Below are 27,409 nucleotides of genomic sequence, written 5' to 3'. Positions count from 1 at the left end.
TAAAAAACAAAACAAAAACAAGCAATGAAGGTAACATTGAAAATTAGCTAACTATGAATGTAAAGGCATGTGAATACTTTGGTGGTGCTTGAAATGTATGTACATATATATATATATTCATCTGTTGATTATAGAAGACAAACATTTCTTAACGTTTATTGAGACTTGTGTTTTACTATGTAAATCACTCCTTAAAACATTAAAAATTTCTAGAGTAGACAACTTATATTTCTGTAAGATAAAACATTTCTTATAAATGGTCAGCTTCTATAATAGAGCTTTAATGTATGAACTGACACATTCCACCGTTCTCTCTGTTTTGAGACAGTTTTCATCCCTACCTGTACTTGGGCTTGACATTTCCCAGAGGAAATAAAAACAAGGATCAATGCTTCAATTTCTTTACCTGCCAACTGATAAAGGGCAAAGGTTTGGTTTAGTTTTGTACAGCTCCTGTCACTTTCTATCTCAGTATATCCTAAACACAGCATCGGTCCTCACCGAGTATTGGAGTCATCATTTGCTGCTGCCCTTGTCAGTCCCAGATATATCTTTTTCTTATGGTCCAGGAAAACTCCTGTCTCTAGCGGCTTAACCTCACCAGGCCAAGTCACACAGGAAAACTGTCTTCTTAAGCATCATTATTGCCCTCTCATCAGATTGCCCATGATTCTTGGGTACTCGCTAGGATTGGAACTAAAGTAGTGCAGATGATCAAAGTTGTGTGAATGTGTTCCTTTGTGTGAGTCCATGTATAAGAAGCCAGATAAAGGCATTGGATTCCCAGGACCTGAAGTTAGACAGTTGCGGCCAACCTAAAGTGGGTGCTGGGAACCAAATTTGGATCTTCTGTAAACTAATGAACACCCTTAACCACTGACTCTTATCTCCACCCTCTCCCCATTGATGAACTTTTACTGTTCCTTATGTTCATGTCATATCACATACACTCATAGAATATACTGGTCTCTTTCACTTAACACGATATGATGTTCCTGACATCCATGTGTTCTGTTGCTATATACTATGCTATTTTGTGTAAATATATGTACCAATAGGCCTCTAGGTTGTTCTCAGTTTTCTTTTGTTGTGAATAAGCAACTTTTCATGAACATATGCATTTTTCCTTGGGCATCCCTAGGTATATGTTACATGTGGGGGTTTCTAGAGTGGTCGTAGAGCTGTGTACTCTTGCTAGCAACATTAATAGGTCAAGTTGCTTTTTATTCCTTTTAGTAGCTAGTATTGTGAATCTTTTATTTATTTTTTGCCATTCTAGAGGACTTCCTGTGATATTTTCTGTGATTTAAGATTATATTTCCATGACCAAAAATTATATTGAGCATATCTTATATGCTTATTTGGTATTTGGTTCTCTTGTTTAGTAGAATGAATGCTCAGAATTTGTTGCCAATTGTTAATTGGCTGTTTGTGGCAGTTTCCAGTATTCTAAATGTATAATATATTCTAGTCTATCTTTTATTAAATTTTTATACAATATATTTTGTTCATATTTTTCCCTCCCTAAACATCTTAATATTTTCCACCAGTCCTTTGTGTGATATGTATTCTGAACATTTTCCCAGTTTGTGCTTTGTGTTTTTATTTTATTTATTGTCAAATACAATAATGGCAATTTGTGAAATACAAGTTTTGGCTTCTTTTGTGATTTCTGACTTTTGCATCCTTACTGAGAAGCCTCTATCCAGTTCAAGGTCACAAAATAATATTCCTATATATTCTTCTACAGGCTTCATTTTTTAACTCTCTAGGTCTACGATCTATATATTTTTAGTAAGCATGTATATCTGTAAAATTCTTTTGAGCATACATACCCAAGAAAAAGGATTTTTCTTGTGGATAATATAATGCATGTTTAATGACCTTAATATAAGCAAAATACTTTATCATAAATAAATGGCTTGGGTTGATAAAGTGCAAAGGTGATTGAGAGAAATTTGAGAGACAAGTTAAGGTAGACAATGTCTATGAACTAGAAGCTAAGTGTTGACAACCGTGGCAAGGTCATTGCAGAGCCCACATCTGCTCTTTTCAGGGCACCCTGATTCATTGCTTGTGGTATGAAGAGATCTTAACAGATAGCATCAGTGAAGAGGGGGAAGATCAGAAACAGCCCATGATCTGAGGTGTGCTTATGATTTTACAACATGTTTCTGAAGGAACAAGGAGTTTATCTGTTCTTTGATGACCGAACTTCCTAATACTTGAGCTTACCAAAGTCAGCTTTTCCTCATCTTTACACTTTATTCCACTGATGGCCCAAAATGGGACAGAGTGCTGAGCATGTGTTTGAGTGTTTTTCAAAACTTGAAAACTCAAATATGCTGTAGTTATTCACTGTGGCGTGTGTGTGTGTGTGTGTGTGTGTGTGTGTGTGTGTGTGTGTGTGTGTGTGAAAGAGGCAAAGATTTTTCTGTATGTGTTTATGTTTCTGTATATGTATGTGCACAGACATGTGGGCTAGTTTTCCTGTTTATAAAAAGAATGTATCATCTAATAGGTATGGTTTTTACTTAAAAATAGGGACAAACTGGTGAAGACAAACTGGTCTAGTAATTTGGCCAGAATCTTAGAGAATTGACCAAAAAGTTTCATTTGACACATATCTTTATTCATAATGTTTTTTTACATGAAGTAGAGGTAATCATAATCACATCATTGATTTTGGTTTTCTGTGCTTATTTTATTAGTAGGGTTTCTAACTTTACAAAGTAAGCAGTTGTATCATACCATTTTCAAATGTATGTATTTACCTTGATCATATTCACAGCCTCTATTTCTTATTATACCCTTCACTTTTCCATCTCTACATCCCTATTAATCTCCCTTTACTTTCATGTCTTTTCCCTACTGCAAGATTTTACATATGAGACAAAATATGTACTACTTTTTGTGAGTCTGACTTACTTTTCTCAATAGGATGATCTCTGGTTCCACCTCTTTTCCTGAAAACAACTTATCAATAACTTTTCTTCACAACTAAATAAAACTCCATTGTGTGTGTGTTTATATATCATATTAACACATATAATACATTTATGCATATATGATATATAACACATGCATATTAATATATACAAACATATTTTCTTAATTTTCTCATTTTCTTAATCTTCTCATCTCTTGATGAGCACCTAGGCTCCTAGGTTGATTCAATAACTTGACTATTATAAATAGTGGCATAAAAACATGGGCATGCGAGTACCTCTTAAGTTGGCTGACTTTGGTACTTTTGAATCTATTCCCAGGAGTGGTATAACTGGGTAATTTGGTAGTTCTATTGTTAGCTTACAAGGAACATCTTACTGGCTGGGCTAACTTATATTCTAACCAAAATGTATAAGGGTTCCTGTCCCCCGAATCTATGGTTTTTTGTTTGTTTGTTTGGTTTGGTTTTTGTTTTTGTCTTGTCTTGTTTTTTTTTTGTTTGTTTGTTTTTTGTTTTTTTGTTTTTTTTTAATGATTCCCATTCTGACTGGAATAAGATGGATGGAGCCTTAATATGACTTTAGGATTTAAATTTGTGTGTGTGTGTGTGTGTGTGTGTGTGTGTGTGTGTGTGTGTGTGTGTGTTTGTGTGTGCACATGTGGAGACCAGAGAATAACTCTCAAGAGTTAGTTCTCCCCTCCCACCGTGTTGTTCATGGGGGTTGAACTCAGGTTGTCAAGCTTGTCCATATGCACCTTTGCCTGCTGTGCCATCTTGCCAGCCCCTAAATCTAATTTTGACTTGAGTTTCCCTGCTGCCTAAAGATTTTTATTTTTATTTTTGTATATTTATTGGATATTTATATTTCTTCATTTTTTAATGATGTTCTTATACCATTGTCAAAACATTCAGCATCTGTTGGCTGTTGTTAGAGCTGGTATTTTTCCTACTGAATGAAGTTGTATAATATAAACCTAATCTATCTTTTTTCTTTCTTTGGCTTTTGTATATCTCCTAAAAATTATTTTAAAAGATTCAAACATGGGTTGGGGATTTAGCTCAGTGGTAGAGAGCTTGCCTAGGAACTGCAAGGCCCTGGGTTCGGTCCCCAGCTCCAAAAAAAAAGAACCAAAAAAAAAAAAGATTCAAACAAATATCTGCTCATATTTAGCTGACTAAAATCCTGCAAGTTCTGCTAAACCCATTTTCCTCTGCCTTTTCTCTCAGGGGCTGACTTACCACTTTGTTGTCAGTTTCAGAGAATTTTTCCAAATATTTCCAAATGACCTGCTGATTAGCAAAAAAAAGAAAAGTGTGGCTTCTGGGACCTATTATTATTATTATTTTTGCTCCCCATTGTGCCTTATTAACCATTCCAACCAAAACTGAAGAGAATTGAGAGATGGAAACTAAGCAGGTTGGGTGAGGTAGAAAACTGCTAACATCAAAATGCAAGGAGGACAGAAGCCAAGAGAGTATGTTAGCAGAGGAATTTTACCTGCCCCTAGTACCTTTACACAGGCCACTGTCTTAGTCACTTTTTTATTACTGTGAAAAACACCATGAGAAGGCAACTTAGACAAGAAAACACTTAATTTGGGGGCTCATGGTTCCAGAGGCTTAGAGTCTATGACCATTATGGTGGGGAGCATGGCAACAGGCAGGCAGGCATGGGGCTGGAGCAGTGACTGAGAATTTACATCCTATCCACAAGCGACAGGGAGAGACAGAGACAGACAGAGGAAGAATGATAGGAGACTTTTGAAATGTCAAAGCTCACCTCCAATATCACACCTCCTCCAACAAGGCCTCACCTCCTCCTAATCCTTCCCAAAGCAGTTCTACCAACTGGGAAACAAGCCTTCAAATATATGAGTCCATGGAGGTCATTGTCATTGTCACTCAAACTACCACACCATTAAATGTTAGAGCTGTAAAGTCCCAGAGATGTCATATACCAAGAGCTCAACTAGTCAGGCCCGCATAGTTTATCAGTAAGGTAAGGGAATCTACAAAGAGGGGAAATGACATTCCAAGGCCAATCAACTTGTTCTAGAATTGCAGAAGCTACCTGGCTTTCGTTTGTATGATTTTCTATGTAATTTCCAGCTACATGGCTATTTTCTACTAGCCAAGTTCTAACCCTGAATGACTATATTAACTGTCATTTATACTGAATTGTGTGATGCATATTGATACCAACAGTTGCTCAAAACTTTAAATTCATCACACATCAGATATTGTCCTTTTTCTTCTATACACTTTGTATTTTAGCATATCCGATGATTAGTGAGATTGGCGTATAGTTTTGTTGGTAGGATCTCTTCACATTCTATTTGTGGAACAGTTTTAGGGACGTTGGTGTTAGCTCTTCCTTAAAGATTTGATAGAAGTAGGCAGCTGAAACTTTTTTATTTATGGGGAGAGTTTTAAGGCTGATTCAATCTCATTGGTTGTTAGGGATTTGCTTAAGTTATTTATATAATTTTGATTTAATTTTGGCTGGCTAAATATGTCTAGGAAAATCCGTATTTTCTAGGTTTCCTAACTCTTCAAATAAAGCTTTTCAAAGCATTCCCTAATAATCCTCGGGCTTTCTTGTTCATCTCTTATTTTCTAATATGGATATTATCTGTATTTTGTTAGTTTGGCTTAGGGGGTTAATCAATCTTTTTTTGTTAATTAATGAATTACAACTTGTGTTTTGAATGGGAAATGCCCTCCATTGTCTTGGGGACTTGAATACTTGTTTGAAATTGATGACAGGTTGTGTAGTTTATAGCCTGTCTTTGGAACAGATGTTGGAGAATTTAACTATTCGTGCCATTTCCTGTTCACCCTCTCCATTCCAAGCTTATGGCCCAAGATGTTCCTGTTCCTGCTACCATGACTTTATGTTCCATCGAGAACTCTGACCCTCTAGCACTATAAGCCTAGGTGTCCATGCATGTCACCTTAGTCAGAGTGCTTTATCAACTCTCCCCCACATAATTACTGGGCAACAGATTGATGTTACTTATTGACCTTTTCGTCTCGATTTCATTAATGTCATTCCTGATCTCTGTTATTTCTTACTACCTACTGCTGTAAGGTTTGCTTTGTGCTTATTTGTCTAAAATCTGGAGTTGCATCATCAGGATATTCATGTGAAATCCATCAGATTTTAACAATGTAAGCACTCATAGCTATAACTAGTTCATATAAAGCACAGATATCAAATTGTGCTTTCATTTTATGATAGGAATTTAAATTTTGCCTCCCTGATTTTTAAACGGCTCATTGGTTATTCAATAGACTATGGCTCAATCCCCAAGTATGTGTGTAGATTCTGTACTATCTATTGCTGTTGACTTCTTTTATTTAACTATGTTCTGATAAGTACAAGAAACAATCTTGATTTCTTTTGACTTTTTAGATTTGTTTGTGGGCTCAGGTAGTTAAGAGTTTGTCCTTCTTTTGCAAGGAGGTGTGGTTTGATTCCTAGCACCCACATTTGAACATCCCACAACTACCTAATACTCTGGCTCCATTGGGCTCTATGAACACACATGGACACATTCACATGAAGTATTTAAAACAATTTAAAATCATAAATCTCATTCAATCTAGTTTTATGCTAGAATGTGGTCTATTTTTAGAGAACATTCCAAGAGCTTCTGAGAAGTATGTATATTATGGTTTTGTTGGTTGTAGTATTTGTTAGGCCTCCTTGATTTATGCTGCAGTTTAATTCTGAAGTTTATTTTTGTGGATGAATTTTGTGGATAACCTATCTAGAGATGAGTGACGTTTTAAAACTGTCCACCGTTATCATATCTTTTATGCCCACTGGCTCTTAAAAAAGGAAGCATATTTGCAATTGGTACATCTTAATAAGCTGTTGTTCCCTTTAGTAATATGTAGTAGTCCTTATCTCTTCTAATTTTAGTTTGAAGTTTACTTTATCAAATAGCAGAATAGCCGCACCAGCTTGTTTCAGCTTCTATTTACTTGATGGATTGATTTCCATCCTTTGATTCTCAGTCAGTGGGCGGCGTTGATCCTGACATTTCTCTTACAGACAAGAGCAAGTTCCATCTAGATTTGTTTTAGGTTTGTTTTGAAGTCTAGTGAACCTGTCTGTGTCTCCTTGATCATGAGTTAAGAGCATTTATAATTAAGGGTATTACTGGGAGATGATTATGGATTTCTCTTATTTTAATGATTGCATTTCTGGTTGTCTGCATTACTGCTTTTTCCTTAACTTTCTCATGCACTAGTATTAGGGGTTTCTGATTCACTGTAGTAGATGTGATGGATTTCTCACTATCTTTCCCTTTTTTTTGTTTATATCTTTTCTGTGGGATTTTGAATGAGGCATTCTTCTTCCCCTGTGTTTAGTATTTCTTTTGGTATCTTTTGCAATACTACCTTGGTCATCATGAACAGCCTTGCCTTATGATTGCTTCTCAGTGTCCTTATTTTCTATCAGTTTTGACTGATAACTTTGCTGGATATAACAATCTTAGTTGTTAATTGCTTTCAGTATTTGGTGCATGTCATTTCACGCTTTTGTGGCTTAAAGTGTTACTGACAAGAGAGCTGACATTATTCTGATAGTTCTGCTTTTCTTGGAGACTTATCCTTTCCCCCAGTGTAGCTTTTACTATTGCTTATTTGCCTTTTCTGGTTTTTAGGAGATTTTATTTTGTTTGTAATTTAATTTTTTTGACAATTCCAAACCCGAGTACTGTTTCAACACCATTTTCGTACCTCTCTTCCCATCCCTCCCATGTTCCCCTACTCCTTCTCAAATCATTGACATCTTCTTTAATTATTATTGCTACATATATACACAAATACTATCTACATTCATTCTCTATATCATTCCTCCCTGTCTCCATTATCTGGAAACTGCTGAGTCTATTTAGTTTCTGGCTGACTGCTAAGGATTGGCTAACCTATCAGGAAGGATTGGATAACCTATCAGGAAGCTCATCCCTCAAGAGCACTGATTCTCCCTTTCTCCAGAGTCATTAATTTCCTATAGCTCTTCATCTATGGGCAAGGGTTTGTGAGCTTTCTCCCCATCTGAGTTGGCATGTTTGCTGGTTTTGTCATAAGCAAGTCTTGTGTATGTGGTTTTATTGCTGAAATTTCCTGGGTGCAGCTTCCCGGTCATGCTTAAAAGACAGTGTCTCCAGCCAGAATACAGCAAATACAGAGGCAAATGCCAGCAGCAAACCACTGAACTGAGAATAGGACCCCCGTTGAAGGAATCAGAGAAAGGACTGGAAGAGCTTGAAGGAGCTCGAGACCCCATATGAACAACAATGCCAAGCAACCAGAGCTTCCAGGGACTAAGCCACTATCCAAAGACTATACATGGACTGACTCTGGGCTCCAACCTCATAGGTAGCAATGAATAGCCTAGTAAGAGCACCAGTGGAAGGGGAAGCCCTTGGTCCTGCTAAGACTGTACCCCCAGTGAACATGATTGTTGGGGGGAGGACGGTAATGGGGGGAGGATGGGGAGGGGGACACCCATACAGAAGGGAAGGGGGAGGGGTTAGGGGGATGTTGGCCAGGAAACCGGGAAAGGGAATAACATTCGAAATGTAAATAAGAAATACTCAAGTTAATTAAAAAAAAAAAAGAACTATTTTTCTGATTAAAAAAAAAAAAAAAAGACAGTGTCTCATCTCCTGGCTCTAAGCTCTTTCTGTTTGTCTCATCTGTGATGTTCTCCGAGTGGGATTGTATGTTTTCGATGTGTCAATTTGGAATGAGCACCACACAGTCAGTTGTCCTCTGTATTTTGACCATTTGCAGGTTTCTATAAGAGTTTCTAGCTGCACACACTGCAAGCGCATGCGCACACAAAAAACCACACGTGTTTAGAATACAGTTAGCAATTATACTTGTTTAAGAAATTGGCGGTAAATTCTCTATGGTCCATAACCTCAGTAATTATAAGTTTACAATGCCAGGCATGATTCTTTCTTGTGGCATAGACCTTAAGTTCACTTAAATAGTTGCCGATAATCCCCAAAAGTAAGTGCCATTCCTGTACCATTGAGGACATCTTGCCATGTTGGTCATTGTTGGGGTTCATGGGCTGGGTAGGAATTCACTAGTTTTCTCTCTTGGCAGCTTATATAGCACCTTTGCATAATTTAGAAGTACTCCTTATGGAAGAGGCTTTTACATTAGTCCCATAGATTCTTAGACTTGGTTTTTGATCATGTCCTGGGTTATTGTGATCTTTTTATCTGGTTTTGTCCATATTGGTGCTTGGGCATACTCTCTCCTTGACTTGTACTTTATTACTCTTCCTTCTGCTTGGTTGAGTCTATTTGGTGTCTTGCGCTTTTCATTTCCAACGTTTCTGTTTTCTTGTACTTTAATAGCAATTTCCTTGCTGACTCTTTCAAATATGCTGCCTATTTTCTCATCCACTTTGATTAGTTTCTTTTCCTCTATGTTGCTTAATTTCCTCTCTTGTTATTCTTCATTCTTTTTCTTACGTTTTCCTTACTAAGAACATGAACAAACATTTTTATAGTCCATAAAAATAACCGTGTGTTTTAGCTACTGACCTGGAAGTCTAGCTGTTGTTGGGATAAATAACGAAGTGGAGAATAGAGCAGAGGGGAGGGGGATATAGCATAGAGGGGATGTGCAGTAATTAAAATAACCCCAAAATAATGCAAACAAACCCAAAAGTCCCGACGAGTACCAAGTCAGTTATACAGTCCAACAAATAGCCTGCCTCTACAAAGTGACTAGTTTGAGGTCTATTTCAATGGCTATTCAGTTAAATGGAGCCTTATTTCCTAATCTGGATACACCTGGGACCTAGGATTGGGCTGGGTCACACGCTTGTGTGCATGAATGCATGCACACACTCTCGAGCGCGCACACACACACACACACACACACCACACAACACAACACACACAAACAAGAACAGAAACAAAAACAAAACAAAACAAAAAACCTCCCACTTGTTTCTTATCTGAGTATCCTTGGAATTGTCCTCAAGTCGCCTTATTACACTGAACACATCTATTGTGCTGGTGACTGAAAAGGGATGTGGAATACAGAATGGGGCAAACAGGTTGCCCTACAAGCATAGTTGAAAAAAAAATAGTCTTTACCTAAGTGCAGATAGACGCGGCTACCATAGCAATAGGAAAGTTTTAACTGCAGCATTAATTAAGCATTTTAGGTTAAAAGGTTTTTTATCTTGTGGCCTGGAAAAAACAGACATCTTGTTGCTATAACCGAATACTTAACAAGAGGTTCCACTTAACATCAATATACGTGGAAGAGACAGTGTTTTATGGGTAGCAGTAATATGGATAATTGAGTTGTATGAATACAAAATGTGTACAGTAAATTAAGACTAATGTGCATCGGTAGAGAAAAACCTATTAGCATTCATTAGTTAATCCTGTTTATGATTATTTGTTAACTGACAAAAAGCCTAAAGCTACAGGCCTCTCATGCAAGCCAGAAGAATGAGTCATTCAAGCCAATTTTCTGAAACCCAACTACAGTACTTTCCTTCAATTTCCCCTGCCATTTCTTTGTTGTTCTTGGATTTTTTTTTTTGAAACAGAGTCTCAGATAGCCAGGACTGACGTTGAACTCCCAATTCTTCTGCCTCCCCTTCACTAGTATGTGTCATTACATGTGGCTTAGTAGTTAACTTTTAATGCAGGCAGTAGTGTCTATGAAGCAATAATGCTAATAACAAGGAAACAACAGTGTAATTCTAATTCATTTGCTAAGAGTTGTTCCCCATTTGCCATTATTAGCTTATTTCATATTGACTGGTTGTCCATGTACTGGAAAAGTAAGTGTGTGTGTGTGTGTGTGTGTGTGTGTGAGAGAGAGAGAGAGAGAGAGAGTGTGTGTGTGTGTGTGTGTGTGTGAGAGAGAGAGAGAGAGAGAGAGAGAGAGAGAGAGAGAGAGAGAGAGAGAATTGGCTAGCCTTTGATATCTCAGAGATTTTTTTTAAGAATGTTGGGTTAGCAGCAATATTTTTAATGTCTGTGATTTACCCAGAATTTATTTAATGGGGCTTTAAGAATCCTGAATGCATTTTTTCTTTGAACTCAAAAGATCCTACCTGACAGTTCACAAAAGCTGACCAACCTAAAACAATATTCTAACTTTCATGGTGTGGGCACGGGTTCAGAAGCTGTAATAAAAGACTGAGGGAAAAGAATGAAAGAAGTATAAACATAGCAGCAGTAAAAGTCAGCCCGTAGTTATCTCACTTAGAGGCTTCTGTCCCCTAAGAATTGTATGATTTAATCATTCTCACTTCCCATATCCCCCAAAACACTTAATGTGGGTGGGCTGGATTTTTATTTAACCAGATCTCTCAGTGGGCACATAAACTTTAGACAATAATTCCCTTCTGGGGCTGGGAGCTGAGAGCTTTTTTAATTTGTGTATCTCTGCCACTTAGTGTGTTTATTGTTCTGTGCATACTAAAGTACATTAAGCGCTTGGGGAATAGATTAATGATGGATGAGATGTCCCCATTATTCTAGATGGAATTAATAGTCTAACAGGTGGAATTCACTTCTGTGGTAAGTAGAACATTCTGTACAAAATTCACTAGAAAACCAGGTCTTCAGGGCCTTTCTGCTTTGCTTTGCCTGTCATAGTGACTCTTGCTCCTGGTTTTGTTTTCAGAGTCCCCCAGCCTGAAAAACTTCTTTTGCCAAGATTACCCCACTCACGGGGAATGTTTAGATTGTGGTAGATTAGTAAACACATTCCTAGCTTTTGCCGAGTGCCTATTGGCAAGTAGTATGCTAGGAATGTGTTGAAGAGATGGAGATAATCAACTTTGTCCTTACTTCATATGTTTAGAATTAGGGATGCTGATTACGGAATTTTGAGCTAGAAACCACCATTCAGGTTTTCAGCATCAACCCCCTCGTTATAATAATCGGTACTCACGCTGAGTTAAGAGCTCAGAGCCCTCAAACAGGTGATGAAACAATCAGGTGAGGTGGGCGCTTTTGCTGGCTACAGTTTGCATGTAAGGTAATGTGATGGCAAAGTGTTAGGTAACCTTCTCAGGATCTCACAGCTAGAAAATAGTAGAGCCAAAATCCAAACACAAGTTTGTCTGATTTCAAAGCCTGTTTAAAGGTAGGAAAAGATTTGCCAAGTTTTGATGGAGTTCTGATTTGTGTGCACATTTTGCAATGCCATGGGGCTGCTTCAGCTCCCGTATGAACTTCCTTCTAAGCATCCCTTCCTTTTTTAGCAATACTGTCTTCCCAGATTCATCCTTTTAGGGAGGAATGGCCTTATTTCTGTCTTGTCTCCTTCCCAAGAGCTCATTCACGTTCTGCTTTCACTAAGTAACCCGCGATCAGCTCCCCAGCACTTCTTGGAACTAAATGGAATGATTTCCCAATCTCACTTGTGGCTACGAGGTTGGGAGAGGTCAGGAAGTAAAATTATGGGGCAGAAGTCCCCTCACCACCTGCTTTCTGTTTGTTCTCTGCAACACAGATTGAAGATGGAGGCAAGGCAGCCTTGTCCCAGAAGATGCGGACTGGTGATGAACTGGTAAATATCAATGGCACTCCATTGTATGGCTCCCGCCAAGAGGCCCTCATCCTCATCAAAGGCTCCTTCAGGATCCTCAAGCTGATTGTCAGGAGGTAAGGCACAGGCACCGAGACCATTGAAAAGGACTCTGTCATTATCATCAAGAAGACGGGTATTTCATCTGAGCAAAATTGTGCAGACAACTACGGCAAAATGGACAAAGGGCCTTTGGTTCATATTTTGACCCTGTCATAACACTCATTGCATGTATTCACATAAATTATTCTTCCGAACTCATTTGCTATTCTGAGGACTCAGTGACTCAAAACATGCAAGGTACTTCAGAACTCAGGGGATTTTCTCTCTTCTCTGTCACAACAGACTTGTTGTTCAAGTATCACATATCACCAGAGATTTAAAGAAACCCTACTGCCAGTCATAGTAGGCTTTCTGGAGGCTATGGCAAACTCCAAGACACAAATGTTACCCTTGAGGAATGTATAGTCTAACAGGCAAGGGGGAAAGCATGTATGTGCATATAATTTTAAAGAAGCAGTAAAAAAAAATCACAGAATTGTTTGTGTTTGTTACATGGATTGGTCACACAGAAATTGGATTGGTCAGACAGAAAATAATTAAAGAGAAAAAGAGATTGTGTCTGATAGAATTCACAGGATTAGATTCAAAAGAGGAGGTAAAATTTGAGCTAAAGATTGGGTGTGATTAGAAAAGTAAACCATCAGAAATAGATTCTGGCAAAATGGAGTTACATAAGCAAAAGTGCGGCCAGGGACATTGACTGGAGTCTTTCTGATGCTTCCACCAAGGCATCTGCCTGTTCAATTTTTTTCTCTACAATATTTTGGGACATTATAAGATAATTGCATAATTTTACCTTTCTTTTTCCTCCCTCTAAATCCTCTCTCCCTGTACTCTTTCAAATTCATGACCTTTTTTTTCTTTGATTGTTATTGAGAGCTTGAGAAACCGTATTCCTCAGAGAAGAGCGCATCAGCACCAGTTGGTTATCCAATACCAAATGGTCATACAAGTAACATAGGGATGCAGCATGTTGTATTTATATACTTAGGAACACACACACACACACACACACACACACACAACTTTATTGTGGTGCTGGGGATGGATATCAGGACCTCTCAATGTTAGAAACTTGCTGCCGCATTTGACTTCCGCCCCCAGCCTCTTTCTTTCATTTTCCTGCAGCACCTCTACCGTGGGCGTCTAAGGTTCAGGCTTTTCCTTTTCAGTGGTTAGTTTCCTTTCTTTATCTTATATACATGCCAAAGTTTCTACGTCACTGTTGTTATTAAAAAGTGATTATTATAATACATCATATCATATGGTATAAATTATTTACAATGTATTATTAGAGGAAAATGTAAATTATCTTCCATGATCTTTCTTTCTCCCTCTGGCAACTGCTCTCTTCCTCCTTTTGTTTTTGTTTGTAGCAAAAGCAGAGTCTATCCTTCTAGCATATACTTTTCTTTAACCTTCCATTTCCTTTAGGATCCCTGTAGTCTGAACTTGGCATCTGTAATCCAAGTGTAACAACTATCAACATCACAAAATGTTGCCTTATTGTCAAAGCCAGTAGATTGTTTTCAGTCTTTATCATGTATGCCATCGAAAGGACATTTGACAGAGTTGGTCCACATTATAAAGCGCCTATGTGACACTCTGACTTTTATCATAGTCTCTTTGCGTCTTTGTGTCCTACTGTTTTGGTTCCTATTTTAACTGGACTCCTTTATTACTTGACCATTACTTTGACCATGCCTTAAACATTGTGGGGTTTTTTGGTCGTTCCGCCTCCTCTAACATCATCATAATATGGAAATTATTATATGGAAATTTTCACCAGCTCCTGTTTCAATTTGTATTTATATGTTTCCTCTTGGACACTTGCATTGAGATGCACCTATAGCGTTCCAAGTACAGTATGCTACTTCAAGCATAACACATCACCTTATTGTCACAAAAACTTCCTATCTTGATGACACCCCAGCAACCAAGCCAGAAGGAGAGCTACCATCAGTTCTTTTATTGATCTCCTGTAACTTATCTAGTCTTTTCCTAAAGTAACTGTTTGGCATTACACCGGGCAGATTATACAACATCCCATTGGTTAACTGCAGATCTGCTACTTAGCACTAAGCCATGCCTTTCCAGATATAGGCATCATAGTAAGTAGTGTTGTTTACTACATAATAGCTACAATGACCGTTGATTCCATCTTGTATGAAGAATTGCTTTTCCTAAGCTAGGGATGGAATCCAAGGCCTTAAGTATGCAAGTCTTTTCCACTATGACTTGGTTATAATTTATATTTTAAGACTTCATGGAGAGCTCGTTTGATAAGAGTTCTTCCTTAATATGTGATAGACTCAAAGATGTTAGTCTTTTGCTCTATTACATGGAACTTTGGGTTCCTTGAAGGGTTATTTTTTATTGGTTATTTTATTTATTTACATTTCAAATGTTATCTCCCTTCCCAGTTTTTCCTCCACAAGCCCCCTATTCCCTCCTCCCTCCCCCTGCCTCTGTGAGGGTGCTCCCCCACCTCAGCAGCCTAGTGTTCCCCTATCCTGGGTCATCTAGCCTCTATAGGACCAAGGGGCTCCCCTACCAGTAATGCCAGATAAAGCAGTCCTCTGCTACAGATGCAGCTTAAATCATGGGTATGCCTTGTGTACTCATTGTTTACTGTTATTGTGAAGATTAAATAACATAACTTAGACAAAGTACCTTTTACATAATGGTTTTTCCCTTCCAAGACTAACCAGATATTAATGGGCTGAGCTTCCAAGATCAAGGTAGTTTGACCATAATGCTCTATCGGGGAATTTAAGTTCCTTTCTCTGAGGTACAAAAGAAGCACAATTGGGATAGGCAAACACTGTTAGATGGGAGATGTATTAGCGCTGCAATGTACACTCTACCCAAGTCTAGAGGATGATTTCCCGGGGAAAACAATTAGAGGCAGCAAATATCTGAACAGAAAACATGTCTCTTGTGAGATGCTGGTTGTAGAGAGGCAAATGAACTTCTAGAGTATGAATACCATCAGAGAGGTCTGACTTTATTCCCACAGATGAATGTAAAGATAGGGGTTATACCGCTCACCTTGTCTTCTTTCTCTCTACGAGCATTAGCTGCCACTACAAACCATCACTTAGGAATGGCTATAATTATAAACTTAGAGATAGCAAGGATCTTTGGTCTTCATGGTTTGAAAGGCTCTATGGCTTCCATTACCTACCTACCTACCTACCTACCTACCTACCTACCTACCTACTACCTTTTCTACCTTTTCAGCACCTCCACTTCAGCCCTTTCTGTGTGAGGCATTCAATGCATAATTTATGAAGTAGTGCTGCCCTCTTGTGGAAAACTTAACCTTCCCTCCTGGCCTGTATATGTAGCTCCTACTTCTTTAGTCCCAGTTTTCCCTCCAGTTTATGAAAGAGGTCTCTGTTCTTCATCAATCAGTGCATGAAAGAGGTGCGATGTGCTTATACTTTATAATGGTTCATCTAATTGACTTAGACATGAGTAAGAGGATTTTGGTTTAAGTAAATCACTGACAATGCTGGGCTTTAGGTCTTGCCTTAAGTCCTTTGAAGTTCATGAGCATTCAAAGAGACTTTATAAAATGGCTTATTCTGAAAACCCAATCCAACCTATCTCATCTATCTATCTATCTATCTATCTATCTATCTATCTATCTATCTATCTATAGTGTGCACATTTGTGCATGTGTGCAACTCCAGGGTCTTGTATATGGTAGGCAAGCATCTATCTCTCAGCCTCCTCTTGTCTCACCTTCCTCCAATGCAAGTAATTTCAAGCCCTGACATGTCTCACTTGCTCTAAACCTCTCTTGTTTTGTCTTAATTCAATCACTTTTGGTTTCTCACCTGTACTATTTTGAGAGCCTTCCCACTGGCTTCTCAGCATTCAGTTTCATCTCTTTCCAATCAATCCATGCTCCGAAAAGGCATCTTAGCAGGCCACTTTTCTACTTGACAAAAGGAAAAAAATAAGAACCATAATGCCGTGCTGTTTTCAAAAGATTTATTTTATATGGAAAACTAGTGAACCACATTAAAGACATCATAGTCATGAGCCATTTTGAATATTTTGTGAATTATTTAAAAATTTTATGCATTGTATGTTGATAATGTTCATTTTCCTCCCTATCTATTCCCAGATCCATTACCCCAATTCTATATCCGCCCATCTTCCCAATCCAATTAATACTACCTATGTATTCCTGACTGTGTGGTCATATACTGGACCGTTTTTGATCTACCTACCAGGGGCCACACTCTTAAACAATCTACCTTTTCCTCTCCTAGCAGCTATCAAGTACCACCAGCTCAGCGACTCTCTGACTGAGTGGCCATTTTGAACTAAAAATCATGATATTTAAATATATGAAGTAAACAATGTTAGCACTATAAAAAGAACAATTATGAAAATATTTTTGTTGAAGACATTGATATAACTTTAGTTTGAAAACAAAGAATACCAAACTGCAAACACTTGGAAGAGTTGAAAAGCATGTCATTCATTCTAATTAATGAATATTATAAATATTTTACAGTTTATTATTTTTAAGTATTCATGGAACATCTAAAATGATCCCATGTTATGCTGCAGAGAAAATATATGTAAATTTTTAGCAGGAGAAGTGACATTGGCTTTGTTTCTGATAATAATGTACAAATTTTACAAATTTAAACAAAAATCTTTAACAACTTTAATACATCAGAACACATTTGCATGCAAATATCAGATCATAGAAAAATAGCAAACTAATAAAAATAATAAAGGTAGAAGCATGACTTATCAAAACTTTGAGATTATTATTCAGAAGTAAATTTATAACATTCAATATTTTATTAAAAATGAAGAATACAATTACATATCTAAGGATCTAATATAATATTGATGCCAAGGGCTTGATTTTGAGGACTAGGAAGACAGATTTAATAGATAAGCCTCTACCAAATTTAATCAAGTAAACAAAGATGAATCATAAATAAAATATAAATGATAAGTGATAAACAACATCATAGAAATAGTTTTTGGAATTAACTACAGATTACAATGAGTATATTTTAGGAAATCTTGAAATCACAGAGGAATTTAACATATCTTCTTCTGTTTCAAATGCCAAAATTTTGAGAAGCTGTATAATAAAAGAGCCTGAAAGAACAGACATACCGAAAACAACACTAATACCCAAACAGAAATTTCCAGAAGTAATTTAGGTTCATATACTTTGAATCAGTGAATACCTTCAAAGTTTTTACAATACCCTAGACTCTGTTACAACATTATGAATGTGAGACTGTTGCATAATTATTCAGGTTGTTTTTGAAGCCAGCATTACTTTGATACTAGAACCCAATGCACTGCTCCCACACAGGATCCTCTAATAATTGAGTTTTGATAAAAAGTCCATAAATATGAGCCTATGAAATATAATTTAGAACCATAGGATAAAAGATCATTTCAAGTGCCAAAAAGGTAGCTTTTGAAAAAAGGTAAAATCTCATACAGACTTAGACATGAACATATGTTGGGCTTTATTTAGCTCTAATGAGCAAACTGTAAGGTGTTGGAATCAGTTTAAAGGCAAAGTCAAAGAAAAACAAATTTTAATTTAAAGATAACACTAGACTGCAATCGCCAGTTAAAAGCTACACAAAGATTTCACCTCACACCAGTGAGAATGGCTAAGATCAAAAACTCAGGTGACAACAGATGCTGGCAAGGATGTAGAGAAAGAGGAACACTCCTCCACTGTTGGTGGGATTGCAGACTGGTACAACCATTCTGGAAATCAGTCTGAGGTTCCTCAGAAAACTGGACATTGAACTACCTGAGGACCCCGCTATAGCTCTCTTGGGCATATACCCAAAAGATGCCCCAACATATAACAAAGACACATGCTCCACTATGTTCATGGCAGCCTTGTTTATAATAGCCAGAAGCTGGAAAGAGCCCAGATGTCCCTCAACAGAGGAAAGGATACAGAAAATGTGGTACATCTACATAGTGGAGTACTACTCAGCTATCAAAAACAATGACTTTATGAAATTCATAGACAAATGGATGGAACTAGAAAATATCATCCTGAGTGAGGTAACCCAATCACAGAAAAACACACACGATATGCACTCACTGATAAGTGGATATTAGCCCAAAAACTGGAATTAACCAAGATACAATCCACAGACCACATGAAGCTCAAGGAAGAAGGACGACCAAAATGTGGATGCTTCAGTTTTTAAAAGGGGGGATAAAAATATTCATAGGAAGGGATATTGAGGCAGAGTTTGGAGCAGAGACTGAAGGAAAGGCAATTCAGAGCCTGCCCCACCTGAGTATACAGCATACACACACACACACATACACACACACACACACACACACACACACACACACACACAACTAAACTAGATAATATTGCTGAAGTCAAGAAGTGCATGCTGACAGGAGCATGATATAGCTGTCTCCTGAGAGGCTCTGCCAGAGCATGACAAATACAGAGGCAGGATGCGAGCAGCAAACCACTGAACTGAGAATGGGTTCCCCATCGGAGGAGTTAGAGAAAGGATTCAAAGAGCTGAAGGGGTTTGCAACCCCATAAGAACAACAATGCCAATCAACCAGAGCTCTCAGCGACTAAACCACTACCCATGGACTACACATGGGCAGACCCATGGCTCCAACTGCATATGTAGCAGAGGATGGCCTTGTTGGGCACCAATGGGAGGAGAAGCCCTTGGTCCTGCCAAGGCTGGAACCCCCAGTTTACAGGAATATCAGGGGGAGTAGGAAAGGGGTGGATGGTGAGGGAAATACCCTTATAGAAGAAGGGGGATAGTATAGGGGGCTTATGGCTGGGAAATGGGGAAAGGGAATAACATTTGAAATGTGAATAAAAGTATTCAATTTAAAAAACAGCTACACAAAGAAAGACCTCCCACTCACAGTATCAGCTGCACACGTAAAAACACTCGCCAGTGCCCTTAAAAAGAATTATGCATGTCATATAAAGGACATATATGGATGACTTTTCAAAACAAAATTTCCACTGAATATGTGCACAAATAATTTTGATTTTGTGACTAGCCCAGAGACATTGCATAAAGTGGTAGGCAAATAGCTGATGATACAGCACCGTGGGAGAGCACCTTCCTGCCATGTGTGAAGCCCCAGGTTCAGTTTCCCATTCTCAGTACCACAAAGCAAAACAAAAAAGAGCTCAGTGGTAGAGTGCCTACTTAGCACAAGGCCCTGCTTAGTGCCCAGTAGCAAAAACAAGCAACCAAACAACCAAACAAAATAAACCTGGAGGGCAAAGGAAGAAAAGAGAAAAATAATGGATAAAAAAACAATATTGCGATAGGGTTTTTTTTTTTGTTTTTGTTGATTTTTATGTTTTTGTTGTTGGGTTGTTTTTTTTTTTCATTTGTTCGGTTTTGTTTTGCCACACGTGGTGACATATGCCTGTAATCCAAGTACTTGTGGTTGTGGGACTTGGGAAGTGGAGACAGGAGAATCAGGAGTTCAAGGGCAGCCTTAGATTCATAATGAAGTCAAGAACAGCCTAGGTAATATGAGACCCTTTCTCAAAAAATCAAAACAAACAGAAACCAAGAAATAATTAAATGAGCAATATTTTCACTTGCTCTGCTTTAGTTATTCCTCTACTCTGTTGGGATATCCTTTAATTTTTGAAATTCAAAGCAGTCTTCATTATTCTGTTTTCCTTATGAGTGTTATCAGTCAACCTCCACATCATGTTTCCATTTGTTTGTTATACATTTGCATCTGATTCATGGTCATCTTTTCTATCACAATCCAAGACTATACTGAGAAATTCCATCATTCTTTTAGATGGGTGTTCATCTCAAGGAATACTTCCTTCTGTATCAAGAACTTACTCTTCTGATTGTGCAATGGACCTTGCCAATCTCTTCCCCCCTTTTTGAAACAAATTCTTACCCAAGGTGGTCTTGAACTAATGACCATCGTGCCTCAGCCTCCAAGGTCCTGGTAGTACAGGCATGCAGCATCATAGTTAGCTCTTGTAAGCATTGAAGCCGGCAATTAGTTATTAAATACCAGGCTTTTGCTTGAGCCTGCAAACTCAGTCATGAAGAACATCGTAGTTCCTGCTCTCATTGACCCTTGATATCTACAGTCTTTATTGTCCTGGGTTCCGCAGTCACTAAACAGAGAATATAGTTTGTGCCTATGATTTCCATTTTTCTATGGAAGATGCATATATCCATTAGAAAGAAATTAATTCTATGATAGATGTTTTAGAACTGGTACTCATTAGCGAGCATCACATAGGAAGTTGTTAGAAAAGCATTACTGGATGCTATATTGGGTCTAATGAGTCAAAACTCTTGGTTAGTAGGAGATATTCCAGTTACATATTTTAATTACATTTCTAAATGAAAAGCGAACAGTTTGAGAAACACTGCCTTGAGGCATCAGGGTTCAATTCTCCAGAGTCAGTAGAGAAAAACTAAATTTAACTCTACGGTAACAACCTCTTCTCTATTCAAAGTCAGATTTGTACATTCAGAAGACCAACACAAATATCCCAGAAAAAAATACAACAGGAAATTCAGATGCTGGCTTTCTTTTTTTTTTTTTTTTTTTTTTTTTTTTTTTTTTTTTTTTTTTTTTTTTCGGAGCTGGGGACCGAACCCAGGGCCTTGCGCTTCCTAGGTAAGCGCTCTACCACTGAGCTAAATCCCCAGCCCCTCAGATGCTGGCTTTCTAAGCTGCATATGAAACCTGTTAATAAAGGGCTGGTGCAAGGGAGGGTACAACACATGGCCAGAATCCGTGCTGTGGGGGATATAAATCTGAACTCGTCTCCTAGCCCCATTCCCACCCCCATCTCCCAGTAGTAGTTGATACCATTACCATCTACTCGGACATCCAGGTGAGTGAGATCTCTGTTTGCCCTTTAGACAGTTCCAGAATCTTCAGTCTTCTTTTTATTTTCTGTGACTACAGCAGTCCAGTCCTTCCTTGTCTCTTCTCTGAGCTGTTTCCTTATCCTCTCAGTTGTCTTAGATCTGTCTGCTAAGGTGTTAGTACAAAGATGAGTCCAGAATACTGATTCAACTATATCTATCCCATGCTGAAAACTTCTCTGACCTTACTTTCTCAGAGGGCAGTTCAGAAGAGTGAGCTGTTTATCCCAATCTCTCCTTATACTTGAACTTCACCTAGCATACTTTGTTGTTTATCTATTATGAAGCAATGAAGTTTCCAAGAATCTTGGCTATCATATTGATTATCAGCTCTATGATTCTCAATTTTCTACTTCTTACCAGAACTGGCCATTTTCAGTTCTTTTTCTAGAGTCCTTCACATTAGCGTGCACAAGCTTGAAAGCAGAGCCCTTGGGTGATCCATTTCTAGGATCCATTTTCTGACACCTTTGGTTGATTCAAATAGACCTTCTCTGGCTCCTATAGGATTTTAGTCAGTATCACAATGCTTTGAAAGAAACTGCTAGTTCATTTCCCCCCCAGAATTATACCAGGGTTTGATAAGCTAGTCTAATTTGCTACATGTTTATTATGGCCTGCTAACTAAGTATAGTATTATTTATTTGTATTTTTCTTATTTTTCTCCTTTGAATATTTAAGACATGTATATGATGTATCTTGATCATAACCACATCTCACTTTTTCCTCTAACTGCCGGCCCAGGACCCCGTCATCACATTTCCTTTCCAATTGCATATTTCTTTCCTTCCTTTATTTTAACCCAGAGTCTACTTAGTGTTTTCTGTATGCACATAGGGAACCTACGTACCAGTGGCCACACTTTCAGCCTTCTAAAGAACAGTGGCTATCCATCTCCTAGCAGCCATTAACTGCCAGTAGATCTTCTCAGGTTGGGGTGGACCTCCCTTTCATTACTGGATTTTGTAACTGGCTTGCTCATGTGAAGATCTTCTGCAGGTAACCACAGCTCTGAGTTCATCTGTTCCATAGCCATATCATATCTAGAGGCCAGCATTTCCCAACATATCTCTTTGTCCTCTGAGTCTTACATTTTTTTCTGCCCCATCTTTTTACAATGCTTCCTAATCTTTGGAGGCCTCTAGAGACACTGTTGATACAGCTATCCTGTGTCTGGTTGAGCACACCCAGATTCTTTTTCTCAGCATTTCAACACTAATGAGTCTCTAACTATGATCCATGTAATAAGTAGCTTTTCTGACCAAGGTTAGAAGCAGCACAAATCTGTGAACATATACATAAATATTTAAAAGGCAGTTTACCATTTAGAAAAATAACATCTGCCTAAGGGCCTATGACTTTCTAGACAGGGGGTTCTCACCCATGTCCAAATGTATTTCACCCATGTATATATTACCAGGTATAAATTCCCTCCCATGGTAAAAAACCCAATCAGGCAGGTTAGTATTATAGCATACAGGGCCCAAGGGCTATATAAAACAATGTCTTTTCTCCCCCAGCATCCTGCAAAACACCTTCGAAAACTACAGAGAGCTTCCTTGTCAGTTCAAGACTGATTGTCTCTGTCCTGCAGCAGAAGCGTATGATGCCTTCAGCAATTTGGTGTTACTATCTAGTTATAGACGGTGACCTAAAGCCAATGGTAATAGCCTGTCTTGTTTGAGATGCCTCTGGGGCCTCCCTGACCAATAAATCATAAGCAATATAATCCATATGGTTCAGAAATTTTCTGAGAGCTAGACTACAGGAATCATGAAAGGCGAGGATAGTCTTTATTCATTGTTATATCTTTATCATGTAGTGCTAGTCATAGCCACTTCCCTATAGGAGACTACGTTCAAAGAAAATCGAGTCTTTTCTATGTCACTATAGCAGAATGTAGAACAAACTGTCTTCAGTCTACCCTGGTTTGTAAACTTAAATATAAAAATGCCCATATAAAGGGGAAGCCCTGAGTCCTGCCAAGACTGAACCCCCAGTGAACGTGATTGTTGGGGGGAGGGTGGTAATGGGGGGGGATGGGGAAGGGAACACCCATAGAGAAGGGGAGGGGGAGGGCTTGGGGGATGTTGGCCTGGAAACTGGGAAAGGGAGTAACAATCGAAATGCAAATAAGAAATACCCAAGTTAATAAAGATGGAGGGAAAAAATGGCCATATACATCACACCCCTATTCCAAAGTCTTGGGAACCATTGTGGAAAGGTGGGGCAAATAAATTGTAAGCCAGGGGTCAGGTTCTGGGCATGCCCAGAACTTAAAAGTATCTTCTAGATATGAACTCACAGCAGCTGTGTTTGCCTGTACAATTGCCACACAGGATCAAGTCAGTCAACATTCCAATGTGGAGTTGGGAGGGGATAATGAGCCCCCACCCCTAGCTGAGAAACTATTGATAGCTGATGGCTTCTGGGGACTGGAGAGTCAGTTTTAAGGGTGTGGCCCTGGATAGGTCGTACATGACACCTCACCCATAAGAATATGTGCAGTACAAAATTGGACTCAATGCATTATTGAAAAATGAAGGTAAGAATTTAGGAATGGGTGGTGGAATAGAAGGAGGATCCCGAAAGAGTTGGGTGTAGGAGCAGAAGTAACAGGATCAAAATACATTGTATGCACATATGATATTGTCAAAGACTTAATAAAAATATTGTACTTTAGAAAATAAATATCAAATATCTTATATATTTATACTTTTATAAATATTTAGTATCTGTCCCTTTATAAAACAAAAACTTTGAGGCTCTGTATAATGATTAAAAGAGAAAAACTAAAGGGTTTTGTGTACGGCAGGCACTGGACACCACTGAGCCTCAGACCTTCAACTTGCCCATCCTTCCTCTTTGCTGTTGCTCCTCCATCCAGAAACCTTCCCACACTTCTTTGCTAAACTAAACACTGGCCATACACCAGAATGAAGCTTCAACCAAAGGGGATGTGTTGTTTAAACTACCTGCAATCCCTGCTTCATAGAAGTCTACTGGACTCCAGAACTCTACTGAGGCTTACAATGAGGAAGGCTTTTCCTATGGCCATGGAACTCAAAACGATGACATAGCACTAAAAGCCACAATTCCTGCCTACCAATTGGCCTTTCTAATGTTTCAGGAGTTTTTCAATACCTTTGCTACCTCCTCTAGGGAGCCTTCTTAACACTTGAGAGGCACACCTCCTTCCTGTACCTAAAGTAAGCTTGAGATCCGATCTTTTACCTTAACTTGGACAACTCTGGATATAGAAGACTGCCAGATCCTCCTTTTCCCAGCTTTTACTTCTTCCTGAGCTGCAGATTTCCATTCCAAGATGTGCATTACCTCTGCCCTGATAGCTCATTATACTACCCCCGCCACACCATGGCATCGTTCCCATCTCTATAAGTCAAACTCACAACGAGAGAATCTCTTCAATCTCTTTCTATCCCCCAAGTTCTTTCTGAGTTCCCTCTGCAGTGTTTCTAATATCCATGTCGTCCATCTCCTTCACCTTCTCCCACTGTTGCCTGGGACTCATTACCTCTTATCTGGATGCCCTCCAACCCATTCTTTGCACTTCTGCCAAATTAATCTTCCTAAAGTACATCGAAGTATTTATTTCAATCAGCAATAATTGTTCTTCGGGTAAACCTCATGAGTTATGAGATCTCTATTGTGCCAGCCTGGGTCATGTAATTCCCTTTCTCAAATATGCCCCAGTTGTCTCCAGAAATAAATACAAGTACTCCGTCCTAGCATTTATGATCCTCTAGAGCTGGATCTACCTAACTTTTTTTCTATCTCCTCTTCCTGAAATCCAGAAGAGTGCAACTTTCCCTTTGCACATTCTTTTACCTGTGTTGTGGCTCTTATTGGAAAATACTGCAATTTCTCTTCTCCCTTGTTGTGGCATTGTTAGCCTGTCAGCCTTTTATCGCCCTTTTCGTTTTTCCCTAATTCTACAAACCTGCATAAGTTCCTTCCATTTTGGAAATATGAGTTCACCTTTAAATGTATTTAAAAACTGATTAAACTTCACCTCTAACCCCTGACAAAATCCGTGTCTTTGTGTGCCCTTATAAACATAAATAGTTCACAGTAAATCCAGTTTTCTCCACTCTGATTTCTATGTTTAATTGGTCAACTCCTGGTCATTTTTATCTACTGAAAATGTCTCTCATTTCCTCTTTCTCATTTGTTTAATGAAACAGCATCTTGGCGTATTACTTATCTCGAGTCTTGTCATTCACTTTATGTCCTAAATTTAATTTATGTGTCACAACCAGAGTTATCCTTTGAAATGCAAATCTGGTAATGAACTCATTGCTTGTCAAAACCACCCAAGGTTGCCCATTGTGTTTAGGATAAAATCCAAACTCTTTAGCATGGTTGAACAGGCCTCTTAATTTTCTGTATCTCCACCATCTGTGCAAAGCTCGCACTCTAAGTTACAGCCACTCTCAACTGCTTATACTTCTCCAACTCTAACATCATTTCTCATAGGCCTTTGCCTGTGCACATCTGTTCCTTCTATTCAAAATCATGACTCTTCTTCTCTTCTCTGCTTTGCTCTGCTTACTCTTACTCAACCATTCCAAATCAATTTTAAGCTTTCCTTAACCAGTGCAGCCTTGAAATGTATTCTGTTTTCTCACACACACACCTCTGGTTTCCTGTATTGAGGACTGTGACAGCATGCAGCATGCTTGCTTGTCTACTTTCCCGTGTGAGTTTTGGGCAAAATCTATATGACGATCATTTCTTGTATCTTCATCATGGCCATCATCTACTGTATTGCTAAGCGAGTTGAATGTATGTGTGTTGAGCGAGAAAAATGAGGGTCACTGTTATGAAAAGTAGAAGCCAAGAATATCAGGCGTGTTGAATTTCTAGGCATCCAAATACTTGAAAGCTGAGGTTTTATGTTCAGTAACAGACAGATATGAATCAAATGTAAGTCCAAAATGTCCTAACAGGCTAGATTGTTTTATAAGACATTAATTTCGAACAGAGTTATATGAATTTAAATTTACTGAGTAGTGAGCATTGTACTTGACACTTGGTTTTTCCAAGACAGGGTTGCTCTGTGTAGCTATGGTTATCCTAGAACTCACTGCGTAGACCAAGCTAGCCTCAAATTCACAGAGATCTCTTGGCTCCACTTTCCAAGTGCTGGGATTAAAGGTGTGCACCATTACTGCTTGGCTTATATTTGTTATATTAAAAGAAAGAAAAATAATTTAATTTTGAAAGTGCAGGATTTGAACCATCTAAGAACTCCAAGTAGAAATTATAATAGGTACTTGCAACTATGGTTCTAGAATATAGCTAGAAGTTTGTGCTCAGTAATTACATGGGAAGTTATTAGGATAGATGGTAATTGAAGCCACAGAGATGGATGGGCTTTTCCAGAAACAGAAGTAAAAGAAAATAAATGGAAAAAGTCTAGTACTTAATGCTTGGTGACATATATTTATTAGCTAAGCACAGGGAGAAGATTCCTTCATTAATTAATATGGGTATAATTATCGGATGCATATTCTGTCTATGCCAAGTACTATTGTGGGAACTGAGGATACAGCACTGAACAAACTAATCTTTCCTCACATGAATGTGATCTTCTAATGGAGATAGATAAACAATTACCATAGGAAAGCAAATATATACTAGCAGTGATAGGTGCTATGAAGGAAAATGAAGAAGTGTAAGAGCACAGAAATTGTAATGATTGAGATGCTATTTGGCATCAGCAATAGTGTCAGGGTTTGGTATCTGCAGATAGGATGGATCCCTAGGCGGGGTGTAGGGCTAGTGGGGTCCTACATCTGCTCCCCTACAGTGGCCACTCAGAGAGGAAGGA

The 27,409-nt window shown here is 38.4% G+C and overlaps 1 protein-coding gene across 3 annotated transcripts in view; it reads left to right on the top strand.

Annotated features, from left to right (window-relative positions):
* Shroom4 (shroom family member 4) overlaps window positions 1-27,409 on the top strand; it is a 211,295-nt gene that overhangs the window by 97,789 nt on the left and 86,097 nt on the right. For all 3 annotated transcript variants that reach the window (XM_039099796.2, XM_017602065.3, NM_001191730.1), the window contains exon 2: window positions 12,476-12,627. In XM_039099796.2, the coding sequence (XP_038955724.1) occupies window positions 12,512-12,627 (116 nt within the window). In that variant the 5' untranslated portion in view covers window positions 12,476-12,511. The remainder of the gene's footprint in view (window positions 1-12,475; window positions 12,628-27,409) is intronic.

Source organism: Rattus norvegicus, chromosome X (assembly GCF_036323735.1).
Source record: "Rattus norvegicus strain BN/NHsdMcwi chromosome X, GRCr8, whole genome shotgun sequence".
NCBI classification, from domain to species: Eukaryota; Metazoa; Chordata; class Mammalia; order Rodentia; family Muridae; genus Rattus; species Rattus norvegicus.
The sequence above is the reverse complement of the archived record's forward strand: the minus strand, read 5'-3'. Positions and strand labels throughout refer to the sequence as shown.